Source organism: Phodopus roborovskii, unplaced genomic scaffold (assembly GCF_943737965.1).
Source record: "Phodopus roborovskii unplaced genomic scaffold, PHOROB, whole genome shotgun sequence".
NCBI classification, from domain to species: domain Eukaryota; kingdom Metazoa; phylum Chordata; class Mammalia; order Rodentia; family Cricetidae; genus Phodopus; species Phodopus roborovskii.
This window is the reverse complement of record NW_026126480.1, coordinates 22,622,115-22,641,944: the sequence shown is the minus strand read 5'-3', so window position 1 is coordinate 22,641,944 and position 19,830 is coordinate 22,622,115. Positions and strand designations below refer to the sequence as shown.

At 35.9% G+C, this 19,830-nt stretch overlaps 1 protein-coding gene across 8 annotated transcripts in view; it reads left to right on the top strand.

The window, feature by feature from the left end:
* Btbd10 (BTB domain containing 10) overlaps positions 1 to 19,830 on the top strand; it is a 57,527-nt gene that overhangs the window by 2,125 nt on the left and 35,572 nt on the right. For 7 of the 8 annotated variants that reach the window (XM_051192717.1, XM_051192713.1, XM_051192712.1 and 4 more), the window contains one exon: positions 1,851 to 1,915. The exons of the other annotated variant lie outside the window; for it this stretch is intronic. Coding sequence is in view for 1 of the 7 variants with exons in the window: in XM_051192716.1 (XP_051048673.1) it covers positions 1,851 to 1,915 (65 nt within the window). In the remaining 6 variants the exon portion in view is untranslated. The remainder of the gene's footprint in view (positions 1 to 1,850; positions 1,916 to 19,830) is intronic. 8 annotated transcript variants of the gene reach the window in all.

Genomic DNA, 19,830 nt, shown 5'->3' with positions numbered 1-19,830 from the left:
AAATCTTATTAAAACCAGTAAATGTGTTTAGTGCAGTGCTACAGATTAAACAAGCACTTTCTACAGTAGTCTCTCCTAGTCTACACTTTTGCCTTAGTAGTTTAATACTGATTTGAAATTATTAAATGGACAAATTCCAGAAATAAACCCATACGTTTTAAATTGCATACTGTTCCAAGGACAGTAATAAAATTGAGTTTTTCACACCATCTCTCCTGGAGCATAAACCACCCTTTGTCCAAGTTTATCTGGCCAGAATGTGTTACCCATCCATCCATTTGCCACTTTAGTAGTTATTCGGTTATCATCCTGGCTGATGATTTCACAGTGTGTTCAAGAACCTTTATTTTATTTAATGATGGCCCATGATACAAAAGTAGTGCTGTTACTAACTCATATATGTCAACAAGAAACCATAAAGTGCTTCTATGCAAAAAAGTGAAAGTTCCTAACTCATAAGGAAAGAAAAATAGCATATGCCAAGGTTGCTAAGGTGTGTAACACTGCAGTCACAAAACCTTTTACCAGGATATATTGTTACAGTTTCTCTATTTTATTGTTAATTATTGTTGTTACTGTGCCTAACCAGTGAAGTTTCCCATAGGTATGTGTATGTAAAGAAAAACATAGAATAGCTGGGATTCATTTGGTACTAACTACAGCCTCAGGCAGCTACTGCGTAACTTGGAATAAATACTTTAAGAGGGGACTGTATTAACATTTTACTATGGGAATAGCTGATGAAAAACTTCTCAGTATTTGTTACTAGATTTGTAAGAATCTTAAGAATAAATTGGTTTATTTAGCTATTATACTTGTACCTATATGTAAAATTAAGTCCAGGAGACTCTTTACAGACCATTTCAGGATTCGGGTATTTATTTGTTGTACCTTATCACATTATGTCCCTCTTGCCAAAGGAAATACACTTCCCCTGGCAAATGGGAAGAACAAGGTTGGCAATGGCATGAAGAAAGAAAGTGTGATGTGATGCAGAGACTCTTGTACCTCTTCTTTACATAGTTCATTGATTTAGGTTACTTTTTCTTATAAGAAGAATGGGTACTTTGGTTAAATGTTGTCCTAATACATAGTATGACTTAACAGCCTTTGTGGAAGTGCTTTAATCACATAATCTGTTTCATGTTTTGTTGGGCTGTGAGGAATGGGAGTTTATAGGTCAAACTCCAGTCCCAAGAGTTGAGTCTTACAAAGTGAGGGTCTTTCTTTATCTTAGTGGTAAAGGCATGAGAGAAAGCCAGGTAAGGAAGAATTTTGAAAAGGAAGATGTAATAGCTAAATACCCCTCTGTTACTGTGCAGTTATACAAGCAGGACCGACTTTCACAACAGAGTTTATTATGACTTGTATAAAGACTGCAAAGGATATTGTTTTTTAAGTCAGGACTGTTGAGGGGTTTATATACTAGATTTTCTTCTTTTTAGCACAGTCTTTTCAAGCTCAGCTACGCTAATATCTCATCAGCTCCCTGCTTCTCTCTAGAGCAAGTGGTGAAAGGAGGAGACACATACTGTATTTATAAGATATTCTATTTGAGAGTTAATTTTTTTTTTTTTTAGGGATTTGTCTTATGTTTGTGCAGATTGTACCTATTGGTAGGGGATGGACCATAATTCCCCCATCTCCCAGGAGTCTATGGTGACTTATAAAGTAGGAAATGTTCCCTTACCAAATAGCTTTTTGCCCCCTTCATTCCACTCTCTGAAATGGTTTCTCCAATGAGGATTAGAAGAAGGGGTTGAATGTACTGTCCTCGGTGCCTTTGGTTCTGTGTTTGGGTCTCCTGATTCTTAGGACCTACATTTTCAATATATTCATCTGTATGGTAGGTTTATCTGAGCAGGCTGGACCTCTATGAGGGAGAAGGAAATGGAACACCTACATGTCTAACTGGGTAAGTTTAATTTACAATTTAGCCAGTGGCTTTGATTATATTTGTAATCCTCACATATCTAATTCCTTTATTTTGTTTCTTTGTTGGTTTGAAGTAAAATTATGGCAGAGTTAGAGTTTGGGGGAAGAGATAGTTACAGATGTTTGTAATAGAGGAAGAGTCACAAATTGTGCACCCCTACTCCCAAAACCTGAACTCTGAAATCTCTAAAATCTGAATCCTTCTGAGTATCTACCTATTCCCCGATCTAATGGTGTTTCATGTGTAAAATTACCTTCAGAGTATGTGTATAGGATGTTTGTAAAACATAAATGAACTTGTGTTTAGTCTTGGGTATCATTCCCAAAATAACTCACATATGCAAACATTACAGAATTGTTGAAAAAAAAAATCCACAAATCTGGAATCTGAAACACTTTTGGTCCTAGGCATTTCAGATAAGGATCCTCAACCTGTTTTGAGTTTTGTTTTTCTCTCTTTGGTAGAATATTTATTAAGGTTCAAGTACAAGTTGAAGTTTCCTTAATATTGCCTGCTGGTTTACTTTGTGGTTCTTGAAACTAATACCTTCTTGCTAAGAAGGTAGCAAACTAAAACTCAGAGGTAGAAGAAGAGCAATTAGAATTCAGAGATGTTCTGTAGAGAAAGACTGAAAACTTAGTAAAGTTTCTGTATAGACAGGAATGCAGTGTGTCAGGTACAACTTAAGAGTATATGGATATCTATAACAGGTAGAGTCTGTGATCACATTCTGAAATCTGAGTAACTACAGAATCTGACACTTTTCATCCCAAGCATTTTGGCTAATGTATACTAAACCTGTATTTGAAATAGTAAAACATAAAGAGGAAAGAATTTGTCACAGATTTCTGAAGATTGTAAGGTATTATTGCTTCTATCTTTGCCAGTAAAAGCAAAGATACCTTACTTTATTAATAATTGAATGATGTTCTGGTAAAAAATATAATGTACCTGATTATATGATAGTGCTATCCCTTGAGATCCTAGGAGTGTTAGCCTCCCCATGAACACAGAATCTTTAGATGTCCAAGCTCCTTCTAATGGAGTAATGTTTGTGTGTAACCTATACACAATAAATCCTCTGTGTGTGTTGTGTCACTTGAGCTTATGGAATGCTTAGTTCAATGAAAATTCTGTGCAAATAGTTGTTCTACTGTATTTAGAGAATAATGACATTAAAACTACAATTTTGAGTTCATTAAATCTGTGGGTGTTGAACATGAGAATACAGAAGGTTGACTACTTACTCATCTTTATCTTTGTAGTTGAAAGAAATGATGCAGTAATATTTGGGGAACATAAAATTAACATTTAGTGTTTGGTATAAGATGAGAGTGTCATAGCGAATCACTGATTAAAGTAGTACTTGATTAGAAACTATGACTAATAATTTTCTAAGGTCATTTAAAATTGTAATCATACTTTTATTCCTGAGTTATTTGGAATCACTTATGCTTGAGTTTAAAGCTCACACTATTAGTTATTGACATTAAAGTTACTTAATCTCTGTGAAAGTTGGTTTCCTCCCATGGAAATGTGTAGAGGACATGATTGTTAAGGACTTAAGGATGAAAGACAGAGTATTTTAAAATATTCTGTAAACAGTAGAACAATATATCAATAGAAATTGTTAGCACTTTGGTTTTTCTCTATTGTTGCCCAAAAGATGGCATATTGGCCTCATTGCTTCTACTCTCCTGCCTACCTGCCCTGTTATCTAGAAACACATCCATCACTTAATTTATGTACATGCTTATCCACGTCATTTAGAGAGGACAAATTCAAATTTTTATTTGCATCCTTTGACAGTACAGTTCTTCCATTGCAATTTCAAAAGTTTTCTTTTACTTTATTCTAGTAACACTGAACAGTAGGGAGGCCTTCTTGTTTTTCATGTTGGTATCCATTGTCTGGTATTTGGTATTCTTTTTTTCTTTTAAGATTTATTATGTATACAGCTTTCTACCTGTATGTATTCATGCAAGCCAGAAGAGGGCACCAGATTTCATTACAGATGATTGTAAAGTCCACTATGTGGTTGCTGGGAATTAAACTCAGGACCTCTGGAAGAGGGGCAGTGCTCTTAACCTTTGTGTATTTTGTGTTCAATATAATTGGAATGCCAGATAGAAAAGAAGAGTGGGTATTTTGAAAATCATCCATTGGAATGTTTTCTAAAAACCAAAACATTGATTTAAGTTATTTTACTTTCCACTTTAAGATATTTGATTATTGTTACCTGTAGTAAGTAGAATGTTCTGGATTTTTTGCTTGGAGATTATATAAAATGATAATTTGAAAGTAATTTTTAAAAATTATTATTATTGTGGGTTGTAGAGGGTGTATATACCACAGAGCATATGCGGAGGTCTGAGGACAGCTTGTGAAATTAGTACTCTTTCACCTGCACATGGGTCCTGGGGTTTGAACTCAGGCCATCAGGCTTACACAGTACGAATACCCTTGTCTATTGTGCCCTCTTGTCATCTGCCCCACACACCCCCATAGACATAAATTTAAAATCTCAGTTACCTAAGAAAGAATTGCATATAAAAGTTTGCAAGAAATAATTTTTATGATTTACATACAAAGTGCTGACTTACTTTAAAAGTAATTATTTATTTAGGGCAGTTTGTTTTACAGAGTATGTATGGGATTGAATTTAATTTTCTAATGTCTAGAAAGCAAATGGTGCTGTTTGTTCCTTTTAACTAATTTGCTCTTCCTTCCTTCCTTCCTTTCTCTTTTTCTCTCTTTCTTCCTTTCTATTTTGGTTTTTGATTTTTGAGACAGGGTTTCTTCTCTGTGTAGCTTTGTAGTACAGGCTGGCCTTGAACTCACAGAGAAATGCCTGCCTCTGCCTTTGAGTGCTGGGATTAAAGGCATGCACCTCCTGGCCCACATTCTTGTTTCTTATACAAGAATTCTTTGCCTTAAAAGATTGTTGTTGGTTTTTTAAAAGATTTATTTTGTTTATATATGTATGTTCATGTCTCTGAGTGTATGCACACATGTCTGAACAGGTACACATGGAGGCCAGAACATGGTCTCAGTTATTCTGAGATGGAGTTACAGGTGTTTGTTGGATGCCTAGTTTACATGGGTGCTGGGATCTAAACTCTGGTCCTCGTGATTGGGTAGTAAGTGTTTTTAACCTCTGAGTCATTTCTCTAGTTCCCAAGGCTCAGGAGTTTTCTTTGTTTCTTTTTTTTAATAATTTAAATATGAAGCTTAGTGATTTTGGTTATTATTCTGAAAGTCATTATTCACCTATTATTGTTCCTTTTGTTTTTATGTTCTACTTTAAACTTTTTGCTTTCTGGAAGTTTGGGAGAAATATGACAGTATTAGGAAAGAAAGCTTTTTGTTCTGTTTTAGAATCTTATCTGTCATCTTTTTTATCTCTTAGTGTTTTGAAATACCGCCACTTTTTATTTTCTGAGTTTGGCATTTTGATGTGTTGTGTATTAAATCTGAGAGATGATATAGTATAGTGGGAAAAACTCACCAAATTTGACTATAGAGATATGGATCCCAGCTTTAATTGGATGTGCGATATATGCTAAAGCAAGTTACTGAAATCAGTCTTAATTTAAAGGTCTTTGAATATAATGTTTTTCTCAAAATGGAACATTGTCCAGATTCCTAAGTTATAAAGATATCTAGAGAGTGTTTTTCTATTATCAAGTATTTTGTCTCAGGGCAAATTTTAGTTTGTTTAAAATGAGGAAGAAAAAACAACTTCCATTTATGAAAAAAGATTATATTTTGCTTCTGTGCTGGCAAATACAATAGCTACCAGCCTTCATCATAGCTGCTCAGCTTCAAGAACATGATGGTCATGTCAAACTCCAAAGAAATAGCTATACAACACAGGCACATGTGGCTATTTAAATTAATTTTAAGAGTAAGTTGAAAATCCACTTCATCTGGGTATGGTGACAGAAGTCTAGAATCTGAGTACCCAAGAGACTGAGGCAGGCGAATCATTGAGAGAGGCTAGCTTGAGCTACATAGTAAGTTTAAAGTTAGCCTAGCTTATGTAGTGATACTTTGTCTAGAGAAGCCAAATATAATTTTTCAGTTGAAATAAACACTATCTTTTTGGAGCCAGGTCTGGTGGGGATTACCTTTAATCTAATCACTCCAGAGTCAGAGGCAAGAAAATCTTTGAGTTCAAGGCCAGTCTGGTCTACATAGTGAGTTACAGGACAACCAGGGCTATATTGTGAGATACTGTCTCAAAAAAAAAAAAAAAAAAAAAAAAAAAAACAAAACCAAAAAAGAAAGCAGATAATACAATTTCCCCCTTTTATTTTTCTTATTTTAAAAAATATTTTCATTATTTGCATGAGTGTTTTGCCTCATGTATGTAACTGCATTGCATGTGTGTCTGGTACCAGTGGAGGACTGGAGAAGGTTCTAGATATCCTGGAACTGAAGTTATAGATGGTTATGAGCTGCTGTATGAGTGCTGGGAATGGAACCTTGGTTCTCTGAAAGATCAGTAAATGCTCCTAACCACTAACCATTTCTCTAGCATCTAATTTTTTTAAAAAACTTATAAAATATATATTGTACATTGAGCAGGTGCTCTTCATATCCCACCTGCCTTTTTTTGTCCTTCGCCCACCCTAATCCCTTTCATTCCCTTAGACCCGTTTACTACTATTACTACTACTACTACTACTTCGTCTTCCTTTCTTCTTCTTCTTTTCTTCTTCTCTTCTTCTTTTTTTTTTTCCCCCCTGAGACAGAGTGTAGCCCTAGCTGTCCTAGAATTCACTTTATGGATCAGGCTGGCCTTGCATTCACAAAGATCCACCTGGCTCTTCCTCTCAAGTGCTGGGATTAAAGGTGTACCCCACCATTGCCCAACTCACTTCTATTTTAATGTCATATCTATACATGATCTTGCATATCTCTATAAAATCTAGGAAGCACAAATGATAGAAAACATATTTGTACTCCAGCTTATCCATTTTCCTGCAAACCACATAGTCCCTTTATTTTATTTTAAATATTGTGTATAAGTAGACTAAATTTACTTCATCTTTTTCTCTGTTGTTGGACACTGGGTTGATTCTGTAACTTCACTATTCACACATTGATAGGCATACTTTGACTTGGAGTCCTTGGGGGAAATGCCCAGGAATGGTCTAGCTAGGTCACCTGGTAGATCTATTTTTAGTTTTTTGAGTAACCTTCATGCTTTCTAGTGGTTGGACGAGTTTACATTGCAGTAAGTTCCCATTTGTCAGCATCCTCACCAGCATTTGTTGTTCTTTTTTTTTTTTTTTTTTCTTCATAACTGTCATTCAGACTGAGGTAGATGAAATCTCAGTGTGGTTTTGATTTGCATTCCTGGGATCACTAGTGAAATTGAATGATTCTCCATATAAGTTTATTGGCATTTGTATCTTTCTTTTGAAAACTGTTTGCACATTTCATTAGCCAGGTTGTATTTCTCATTTAGTTTTTTTTTTTTTTTTATTCTAGATACTAACCTTCTTTCAGATGGATAGGTAGCAAAGATTTTCTTCATTCTGTAGGCTGTGTCCACTGGATTTACTGTTTCAATCATTTGTAGAAATTTTTTAGTTTTTTGAGGTCCTATTTGTTAAGTGGCATTATTTCTGTCCTAATTAGAAACTAAGTCCTTGTCTGTACTTTTATCTTAGAGCATTTTCCCCTACATTTCCCTCTAATAGTGTCAGAATTTCAGGTTTTTGTTTAGGTCTGATTAACAGAGTTGATTTTTGTACAAATTGAAAGACAAAGGTCTGTTTTCCTTCTTCTCCACCTAGTTTCCCCAGCATCATTTGTTAAAGAATTTGTTTCTTTTACATTGTATGTTTTTGTCATCTTTGTCAAATATCAGTTGGCTGTAACTGTGGGTTTACACCTCTCCCTTCTCTGTTCCATTCATCTGCGTATTTTGGTGCCAGTACTGTTTCATTACGATGGCTTTGTAGTATAACTTGAGGTATAGTGATACATCCAGCATTTTATTTTATTTTTGCTCAGGATTGTTTTGGCTGTCAGGAATCTTTTCTGCTTCCATATGAGGATTTGTTGTTGCCTTTTTTCTGTTTCTGTGAATAATAACATTGAAATTTTATGGGGATTACATTGAATCTGTAGATTGCTTTAGAAAGTGTAACCATTTTTTGTAATATTTTTCAAATTTACAACTGTGGGAGATATTTCCATCTTCCAGTGTGTATTAGTGACTTTTATTACAGTGACAAAACACCATGATTGAAGCAACTTAAAGAAGTAAGGGTCTATTTGATTTATGATTCCAGAGGGATATGAGTCCTATCAGCAGCAGGGAAGCCTGGCAGCAGATAAACAGAGTGTCTGGAGCAGAAAGCTTAGAGTTCACATCTTAAACCACAAGTAGAGAGGATAAACTAGAAACAGCAAGGGGTTTTAACTCATTGTTCACCCCCAATGATATACTTCTTTCAGTAAGGCCACACCTCTTAAGCCTCCCCAAACAGTGCCACCAACTGGGGACCAAGTATTCAAACATCTGAACCTATGGGAGACATCTCATTCAAACCATCACATGATACACGTTTCTATTTAAAATTTCATTGTAAGAAAGTCTATGGTTTCCTTGGTTAGCTTTATTCTAAGGTATTTATGTATATTTTTTGAATGCAGTTGTGAATGAGGTTGTTTCCCTGATTTCATTTCCAGTTTGTTACTGGTATATAGTAGCATTGTAGTAGCCACATTTCATGTGCTTAATAGCTCCAGAGCCACTTTTTGGACATCACAGATTAAAATATTTGCTTCCATACAGTTCTTTCTGTTGTAGAGTACTATAATCTAGAACTTGCAATATAGGGCATTTTCTAGACAAGCAAAATATACTAAAAGAATGAAAGGCGAAGGAAATAATAAATATGTCAAAATGAAGCTTCATTAGTAAAGACTGAAAAATACGTAGTGTTAGAAAAGCATCATGAAATAAAAAAAATAATCAGTAAGAGTTATTTAGAAGCTGTTGCTTCTTAGAGTTGAATGTAAGGTTTGATTTAGGCGTTTTGGTAGTTTATAGGAATTTTGTCTGTTTTACTCACATGTCAGTGATTTGCTTTGATTTTAAGATATTTCTGGTTTTGAAAGTAAAACTATTTAGACATAGTAAGAAGAGAAATATAGAATCATAAACTGTAATGATATTTGCAATATAACAAATAAAGCTTTCCTGAAGATCAGAGCACAAAGCTAACCACACTAGTTAGCCATTGAGGCCAGACAGTGGTGGTACACACCTTTAATCCCAGCACTTAGAAGACAGGAAAATGGATCTCTGTTAATTTAAGGCCACCCTGAGTTACATGAAATTGATCCAGTTTAAAAGAAAAATAGAAGGGTCTGGAGAGATGGCTCGGGTTAAGAGCACTGGCTGCTTGTCCAGAAGTGTTGTGTTCAATTCCCAGCAACCACATGGTGGCTTACAACCATGTATAATAGGATCTGATGCCCTCTTCTGGTGTGCAGGTATACATGCAGATCACTACTCATACATAAAACATAATAAGTAAACTAAAAATATTAAAAAAAGAAAGAAAGGAAGGAAGGAAGGAAGGAAAAAAGAAAGGAAAAAAAACCAGACCTCATACAAAGGTGATCCTTGGGGCCACACACCTTTAATCCCAGCACTAGGGAGGTGGAGACAGGAGTGGTATGGCTGGGCAGAGAGAGGAATATAAGGCGGAGGAGACTTGAGTAATGGATACAGTCTAGGCAGTAAGTCTGAGGTTTTGTGGAGACAGGATCATTTGGTCTGAGGTCAAGGTAAGAGCTAGTGGTTGGCTGCTTTGCTTCTCTGATCTTTCAGCTTTCCTTGCTAATATCTGACTCTGAGTGTTTATTACCAAGACTGATTAGAATTCGTGCTACACATAAACATAGATAACAGTGATACTTTTAACTGAAAATCCTGTTAGTGAGTTTAAGAACTTACAAATAAGTTCTAAGACCATATAGTTATTTATAATGGTAACAATGTTAAGCAGATGTTTGGAAATGTTCGGAATTCAGAAAGACCTTCAAATGTTTATCGTGCTGCTTAAAACAAGAAAGAAAAAAATTTTTTTTTAAAGTATCAGTACCTCAACTTAAGAAGTGACTGAAGTGCACACTTGGGTACACGCAGAGAGAGGGCAAGAAAGGAACAAGCTGGGCAGTGCAAATATTTATATAGCCTCAGTAGTTTGGAGATTGAGGCATGATCGTTAATTCCAGGCTTGCCTGTCAAGGAAAGGCAAAATAAAGGGAGATGAAGGGAGGAAGGAAAGTAGAGAGGGGAGCCGGGAGGAAAAGAAGCGGAGAGTGAGAGATAAGTAAACAATATGAATTCTATGAAGTAATACTTTGGATGTGGGAAAATAATTCACTTGTAAAGTGCTCGCCATTCAGGCATGAGGATCTGAGTTCAAACCCCAGAAACCCCTTAACAAAAAGAAAAATTACCTGTTTGTAATCTCAGTGAAAGGAAGTTAAAGACATAGAGATCTCTGGAGCTTGCTGGCCAGCCAGTGTAACCTAATAAAGTTCCTGGTTAACTGAGAGAGATTGTCTTAAAACAAGATAAAGGAAGCTGTGTCCTGAGGAGCCATACCCAAGTTTGAATTCTGTTTTCCACACATAGTGCATACATACACACAAAAATAATAGCTTGGGGGCTGAGGGTATAACTCAGTGGTAGAGGACTTCCTGTCATGCATAAAACGTTAGCTTTGATCCCTCCCACTGTAAAAGTAAATCTTACTTTGATTGCAGCACATCAAAAAAGAATAAGTTTTGACTATTGAAATGGCTTCTGTGTGAAGTAAACAATCATCTTTGAGGAAAACTAGGGCTCATTTGACATCTTTAAAAATATTTTCAGGGGATTTATACTTACTTTCCTCCTTACATCTCTTCTTTCCATCATTATCTGTCCTTGTCCATGTATGTGTGTGTGTGCATGCACTCATGCTTTGATGATAGAACCCAGACAAGTGTGAGCTATACTCAAACTCCACTTCTATTTTCTTGATGTTTGTTGTTTAAAAGCCTGGGTTGTCATTAGAAATTGGATTATAATTTTTTTCCATTAGGGCTTTTTTTCTATGACTGAACTGTAGGTACAGTGATATGATAATTCTCTTTTAAGACAAGCCACTATAAAGGCTTCTTATAAACTATTTATGCTTTGCATTTTCTCTGCTTTAATGGATCATACTATATATCTGTCGGGTTCTTTCATCTTCATTAGCTAATTAGAACATTTTATAAATGCTTATATTCAAGTTACACTAAGCTGAACTAAGCTGTGGAGACATCAACATGAATTATGCTTTGTTTTTGTTTTCAAGGATCTTGTAGTATTTGAGGGACACATAGCAGAAACATTTTGGTAGTCTATATGTATTGATCATGTGCACATAGTCAAAACAAAACTGTACTTAAGCAGTTATTAAAGAAGAAAACTTGTATAATTAAAGAAAATTTCTATGACAACTCCACTTCCAAATACTTTGTTTAACAATATTTTGTTAATTTATCATTATAAAAACCATATTTAGAAAATTAAAATAATGTAAGAAGGAATTCAATGAAAAATGAATTTCCCTCTTATTTTTCTACTTGATATTCCCAGATAATCTATTTAATCTGGTTTATCTGCCTTCTTTGAAGCTTTTAATAATAATTCATGATGTTGTGTGTCAATAGTGGTTCCAAATACTTAACGTGTTGTATGTGTTATTAGATGTTCTCCAGCTCTCTGCAGGTCTGCTCATTTCACTATCTTCTGTGGTGCTGTCTCATTTTTCATCTTAGTGTTCCTCTTAGCTCAAGTCGAATTTCCATTTTACTTTTTGATGCTTGTCATATCTCTACTGAGATTCCTTTTTGTTTCTCATCAAGACTGTTTTCTTCTTTTGGATCTTTGGATCTATGGGCCTTTGTTTGGATATATTTATAAAGAGTGCTTTGAAGTTTGCTAATTCAAAATCTGTGTCCACATGGAATCAGTTTTTATAAGATCCCTTTTACTGTCTTGTTTCTTGGTATGTCACAATTTTTAGTTGAAACTTGGCTGTCAGAGTGTTATCATGAGGGTTGTTGTTTGTTGTTCTAAGGGCTATTTTGTTTAGACTCAGGCAGACTTATTTTCCCTGCACTGTGTAGCAGCTCTGTCTGACCAGTTATTTCTTTTCAAGCCTTTTTACTCATTGGCTTCATATCTGGGGTAGAGGGTAGGGATAGGAGCAAGTCTGTGAAAAGAATTCCTTCCTGCACCTATTGTTATTTGGTGTTAGCAAAGAAGTTGGGCAAAGATTATAGTCAGATTTTTAAATTCACCCTTTCTGTGTCCTTTGTTTTGGGGTTGGAGGGGGATATACCCCCTTTTGTTTCCAGCCCATATGCTAGTGATCTCAGTTCTTTGACATCCTAACCATAAAGGTTTCAGTTTTCTGTTGCTTGTGTTGTGATGATGGAATACACTGACCTAAGAAATATCAAATTATAGATCTTCTATCATGCAACTTTTGGTGATAAATTCTGTCTAGGGAAAATCCTGTGGTCTATAGTTTATTAGCAGGTTATCTGGATTCTCTCTCCCTTGCATGTAGAATTTGGTAACCAACCAATGATCTGCGAAGAGTTTATGCTCAGATATTTGGTCTTTATCTCTATTTCCAGTATACCTGGTTTAACTCTATTTGTACTTGCACTGTAGAGATTTTCTCTTCCATGTTGAGCTGCATGGCTTCCTTGTTGTCTTTACCCTATTTGTGAGTAATATAGGTAGACACTGAGCAAAAAAAAAAAAAAATGTGCAGCTGAACTCAGGCTCTGTTCCTTTCTTTCACTGTGATTTCCTTTTGAGATTGTCTAGTGTTTTAAGTAGGCTTTAAATTATTATTATTTTTTAATTTGTGTATGTGGATGTTTTGCCTGCATGTATGTATGTACCACTTGGGTGCCTAGTGTGTCACAGGTCAGAAAAGTACTTTGATCCCCTGGAGCTAAAGTTATAGATACTTGTGATCTACTGGTGACATGTTGGTGCTGGGAATCTAACCAGTCAGTACCCTCTCTTAACCACTGAACCATTTCTTCAGCCCCTGTTTTAAATAGGCTTTCAAAAATTATCTATTCAGGTTTAAGTTGTTTTCTGTAGAAAAGTTTTCCTGGCTACATTCAGACAAAATTCCTTTTTGTTCCTTGGGTTTCCATTTGTTGTAAAAATTTCTTTGTGTCTCATGACTATATGTTACAAGCATTCTTTTTCCACCAACCTGGTCCCAGAGCTGCGTCAGTCCCAAAATAACACAGAGAGACTCTGTTAGTTATAAAGCTGTTGGCTAATGGCTAGAGCTTCTTATTGGCTAGCTATGTTTTAAATACTAACCCATAATTACTAATATAAGCATTTCTATGGGGTCTTATCTTACCAAGAACACCAATCTCACGTATCCTCTCCTCCTGAGATCACATCACAACTATCACATTTCTCAGACTCCTCCATCTCTCTTAGTTCCACCTATTGGTCAACAGTACTTTATTCATTAACCAATAAGAGAAACATATTTACAGAATGACATCTCCCATCATCTCTTCTTTTCTGTCTAAATAAAAAGAAAGGTTTTAACTTTAACATAGTCAAGTTATATATACCAAAACAGTTATTAAATAACAACTATAGTAACAATATTTAGTTCATTAACATTTAGCAAGATTTAAAGAAAATATTCCATCATCTATTCTTTGTGAGTCTAAAGTCTTATATGTAACGTATCTTTAATTCTAACTAAGGAAAACTATAACCATAACTATCTGTCTTCAACTCCATCAAGGACCACAGAAGGATAATACTAAACTCTAGAATTGACAGAGACATTTGCTACCTGAACAGTCACCCGAAGTTCTTCTGTAATGTTGGGTCATCCATCTTCAGCCCATAGGCCATAGTGTGTCGGACAGACTTCTCAGTGAAGCAGGAAAGTTTAAACTGTCCACCTGCATTGGCAGTTTGTCAGTCATTTTTCTCTGTGTCCTGCAGAATGTCTGGCAGACTTTTTCATGAATCTGGGCTGTCCATCTTGTTTTGCAAGTTCAACAGTCACTTTCCTGTGGGTCCTGCACGCCCAGTTTATACAGCATACAGCCAAATAGTCCAGACAAGAGCAATTTCTTGTCCAAATGGCTAGTCTTGCTATATCAAAAGCAAACTCCATAACAAGTTCCTTCGATGCCCATCTTTCTCTCAAATGTAATTGGTTTTGCTAGGAGCAGTTATGTCTCACTGTCAAGAAAAACCCTAAACCATTTTTAATGCCATATTCTGTAGGTCTTTGAAAGGTTTGATGAATTATCTATCCGCTTTAAATACATCTCTGTATATTTAGAAAACCTAACTATAAATTTTGACTATTATAGCTATTTATAATCTGTACTTAATTATATATTACATTTTTAAATGAGCTATACAAACACAATACCTAAACAAGAGGAGAAATATATATAAAAACAAAATTGACCTTAAATTTGTATCAATAAATGAAAATCCATACCAGTGCAAAATATTCATTTCTATATCCTATCTCCTTTTTTTTTCTTTAAAAAGAGATTGACTGTGATCATTATCATTTACAACCTACCCCATGTAAATGAAAGCAAACGTTTATAGACAATATTTGAGAATGTGGACATTGTTTTCTTCGAACTGCTTCCTGCTGGTTGGTGACACTGTGATACCATGGGGATCCTAAGAAGACCCAGAAATCCTGGCTGCCTTGTCCCAGCTGTTTTGAATGTTGATCTCCTGGGACAATGCTTCAGGTGGTCTTGCTTCATCAAACCATATTAGTCTGGAAGGACCACAGTTTTTCATTTTCTGTGGAAACATAAATAAAATCTATTTTCCAAAGTAACATATCCTTATAGTTAAATTTTGAAGTTAACACGTTTTTAAAATATATAAAATGGATTAATCTAGCAGCGTTTCTTTTAGTAGTTGTTGCTATTTCTTCAGCAGTCAAACAATTCAAAGATAACAATGGCATACTGTATCCAGACTCTCTGTGCATTTTCTTGTATGGCTTTTTTTAAATTACTCTATTTTACTTTTATGTTTTCCTTTTTTGAGACAGGGTTTGTCTGTGTAACTTTGACTGCCCTTGAACTCACTTTGTACACCAGGCTGGCCTTGAAATCACGGGAGATCTGCTTGCCTCTGCCTCCCAAGTGCTGGGATTAAAGGTGTGTGCCACCTCACCCAACTACTTCCTCTTTTCCTTCCTTCCTTCCTTCCTTCCTTCCTTTAGTCTCTTTTCGTCCTTTCTTCCTTTTTTAAACCACTTTATTCTCTTTCTTTTTCTCTCACAAGCCTACATATATTTTTAAACACACTGTAAACCTTCAGATGTTTTACTTTTTCCCTCTGAGTCTGTCTTTACTGTAAATCTTTATCTTTTATCTGCTAAACAGCATTGCTAAAATTAAAGCCACAGCTGTTTGGCTGCTGGCTTTCCAATATGGCAGGGATACATTACCCCCAGCACTGAGAGCTGTGCTCACTGCCTTGGTCTATGCTGCCATCAAGCAGCATGCTGCTGGCTTGGAGATGTGGTCACTGCCAGCTGCTCATACCATTTTCTGCTTATGCGGAGTCAGGAAACCTCCCTTAAAGGAACCACACTATTCTCTGCTTATGTCTAGCAAAACAGAGCTCTCCCAAGAAAAATGCTGCCACTAAGAAGCCTTGCTTGTCTCTGTTCTTTTGTTTCTAAAATCCCTTTTTAAACGTTTGTCAAGTTTTATGTGTAAGTTCTTAGTACCCATGTTGCAGGCGCCATTTTGATATGAGCACTTTCCTGCTAGCCTGGTTTCACAGCCATGTCAGTCCCAAAATAACACAGAGACTCTATTAGTTATAAAGCTATTGGCCGATGACTAGAGCTTCTTATTGGCTAGCTCTATCTTAATTATGAAACCATAATTAGTAATATATATATTTCTATATGGTCTTATCTTATGCATCTTCTCCTGAGATCACATTGCAACTCTCTCCTGCTTTTTCCAGATTCCACCTCTCCTTGTCCTATCTATCTTGCTTCCCTATTGGCCAACAGTACTTTTATTCATTAGTCAGTAAGAGAAACATTTACAGAATGATATCTCCCATCAACTATATGTGTAGTATTCAAGTCCCTCAAAAATCCTACAATTTTTGATGTTTCTAAAAATGAGTGTTCAGTTGTCTGTTAATTTATAGATTTATACTATACTCCTTAGGGATATTTTAAAAGGGTTAATCAAAAGGAAATTATGTTTTCTAGAAAAATTTCAATGCTTTGTGATTTTTACATCATCTTACTTTTTTTCTGTTGCTGTGACAAAACACAATGACCAAGGCAACTTATAAAGGAATGCATTTAATTGGGCTTACTGTTCAAGAGGGTTGAAGTCCATGATGGTGAAACAAAAAGATGGCAGGAATAACAAGAGCTGCCAAACTCTGAAATCTGCCCTCTGACATGCCTCTCCCAACAAGGCCACCCCATTTAAATCTTTCCAAACAGTTCCATCGATTGGAGATCAATCAAACATACAAATTTACGGTGTTATTCTCATCCAAACTACCATGTACATGTTGTGTATTTTCTGCTTTACTGGGTGCTACCATCACTTTTATTCCTAAATTAAGACCTTAAAGTTTCTGGTACTTCAGAATTACTATCCTAGGCTCCACTAAAGGTTTTCTATTTAGTTAGGAATTAACTGATCGTTTAGGTGTCTTTTTGACTGTCAAACACAAACACATTCATTCTTTGGGGGTAGTCTCTACACCTATTGTTTATTTCTATACAGAGGTTATTTTAGGCCATTTAGTTCACTTAGGTCTCTTTTTGACTATTCTTTACCAGTCTCAGTCACCCATACCTTGGTTATTTGGCTTTGTTTTAACTGAAGGTTCCAAGTCTTCTATCCCTTCATTGGTCTATCTTTAAAAAAAAAAAAAAAGATTGTATGTGTGTGGGCCAATGTGTGTGTGTGGGGGTGTATGTGTTTGCCATGGGGTGTGTGTGGGGGGGTGTAGATCGAAGACACCTTGCTGGAATCGACTTCCCCATTTCATTATGTGACTCCCAGAGATTGAACTCACGCTGTTGGACTTTGGCAAAAAAACACCATTAACCACAGCCCTCATTGTTTTCTCTTGCTTAAAAAATCTTTCTAATAACTACTACACTTGAATTTCTAGTTTGAAAGATAAAAATAAGCACTGGGACGATATCTGAGTTGGTAAATTGCCGGCTATGCAAGCATGAGGACCTGAGTTCAGGTGTCTGGCACACATGTGAAATAGTCAGGCATGGAGACATGTGGCTGTAATGCTAGTGTAGGAGGCACTGGAGACCACTGATTCCTAGAGCTCCCTGACCTATCAGCAAGTACAGTGAGAAACTCTCAAAAGATAAGGTGGAGAACAATTGAAGGCAATCTACATTGACCTCTGGCATCCACATGTATATGCATATAGGTGCATGGTGTTAGAAATTCAACACGAATAGGGAAATATGACTCAAGATGGGACTGCAGTGGGTCCTGAGGTGAGTGAGGGGCAGATGGCAGGTGGGATATGGACAGAGACCTGCAGACATGACTCATGTAGAAGGTTTATTGGGGAAGGTAAAGATATAGGGGAAGGGAAGAAAGAGAAGGAGATAGACAAGAGGCAGAGACAGAAAAGAGACAGAGAGAATGGGTAGAGTTTTCTCCTTAAAGGACCAGGGTAAGCCTGCCATACACAGAGGGGTGGCATTCTGTGCAGGGTTCCCAAGGGGTGTGGCTGGGTTTGCCTGGATTACAACACATATGATGAACACACATGTGCACATAGGCACATAACACACAAAGAAATAATTTTGCTTTAATAGAAAAGCTCTTGTGTGACAACTCTGTTTAAACTGAGCCTACAAAGATAAAGGATAGACAAGACTCGGGCTGAGATTTCAAGGGATGCCGGTTGGTAATAAAGAGCAAACATGACTTCTTATATATGTAGCTGCTGGGTACATTGGAAAAGAGTATAGAGCTTTGGCTAAATTTGATTTTAATCTTAGCTTGAAATATCTTCATAATATACAAACATGATAATGTAGGGCGGTTTAAAATAGTTTTAAATAGAAGGAGCTTGTTAGTTCATTGATACTTAGTGAAAACAATAACTTGTCTCCTTATACTTTATATTACTTTTAAAAAATGTTCTTCTGTGGATCATTTTCATTAATTCATACTATCTAGAAATAGTGTCCTAGGGAGCACATACTTACTATGTTAAACTTGTCTTGGGGTTTCTGTCATAACTCTCCTTGCCTCTTCTCTATATAACTTTTAAGAGATAGAAATGTGGAAGTAACTAATCACCTTTCTCTCAGTTTACTTTTGGTAGTTTTCCTTAAAAAGTTTACAGACCTAACCAACAGGCCCAGCCTCTGCAGTAGACTGTTTCTAAGTTATTTGGAACATAGACTATCTCTGTTGTCTCTGAATATGAACAGGGGTATATTTTCTCAAAACTCTTTTCAGTACTCCAGTAATTGCTTTTGAAGATCCAACAATAGTACACTTCAGATTGTCTACTGTGATGTGGATATTTGGGACTCAAGTGCCAATTTTTGAAGGAACTTTTTAAGCTAAATAATTTAGGTGGGGGAAATAGAAAGCCTTTGAAAGTTTTTAGAATTTTTTTTTTTTTAATTTCATTGAAGCAAATGTACCAAGGGGCATGTTGGTAGATGACAAGGTTAGTTTAGAATGAAGGCAAAGCAGCTTTATGGTTAAAAAGGGAAAGAAGGAATCAAAAGAAAGTTTTGAAGACTTAGTAGGGGAAAGTGAGAAGTCAAGGATGACTTCAGACTTTTAAATTTGGTGAATAAAGAAGACCCCAACTGATAGGAGAGACCAAGATTTTGAGGTCATATAGAGGTCAGGAAGGTATTTACTCAATTTTGATATTTATCTTTAACTTAAAAATTATCAGTATTACTGGTAGTAGTATTGTGTGTGTGGGTATACTTACAAACCATTCCATGCATGTGGAGGTCGGAGGACAATCGATGATCTTCAGGAGTCGGATCTCCCACTCAGGCTATAAGGCGGCTTGCACAAGTGCTTTTACAACCAAGGAGCCACCTCACTGACCCTGGCTTTGACTTTTGGGAACAACTCTCCTCATTTCACTCTTATCAAATCCAGTTAGAAATGAGTGTTGAGAGAGTGATAGAGCCAGTGTCAGAAAACCTGGTTCTAGTCAGATTTACATAATTTTGCTAAATAATTTGAACCAAGTTATATATATATTTGTTTATCATTTAGTTTGGTGGTGGTGGTGGTGTGTTCACAATCCCTATAAGTAAAATATGATCTATTTTCAAATGAATGTGTGGTTTTTAAGATCAGGACTATTTTATATACTGATTCTCATTGTTTTTTGTAATTCCACTACTGACCAGCATTGAAAACTTCTGCAAAATTACCGAAATTCTGAGGTATATGCGATTATAAGGCCAATCATCTTGATGATTGGGAAGCTTGGATACTTAATATACTTTTAAATTGCTTAATAAAGGTATTGTGTAAAACTATTGAGTTTCTTTGTAATTTTGATAGGGTTAATAGTCATAAACCTTGTACATATGGAGAAAATATTGATAGGATTCATTGATAAAGCATTTTGTAGTAATTGTACTGTAAGGAAATATTAGGATAGCTTTACACATACATTTGTCAGCAAAATTACCTATTTAGCATCAATTTGGATTAGGGAATAACATTATTATTTGGTCTTAAAATGCTTTGTACCACTGGGCAGT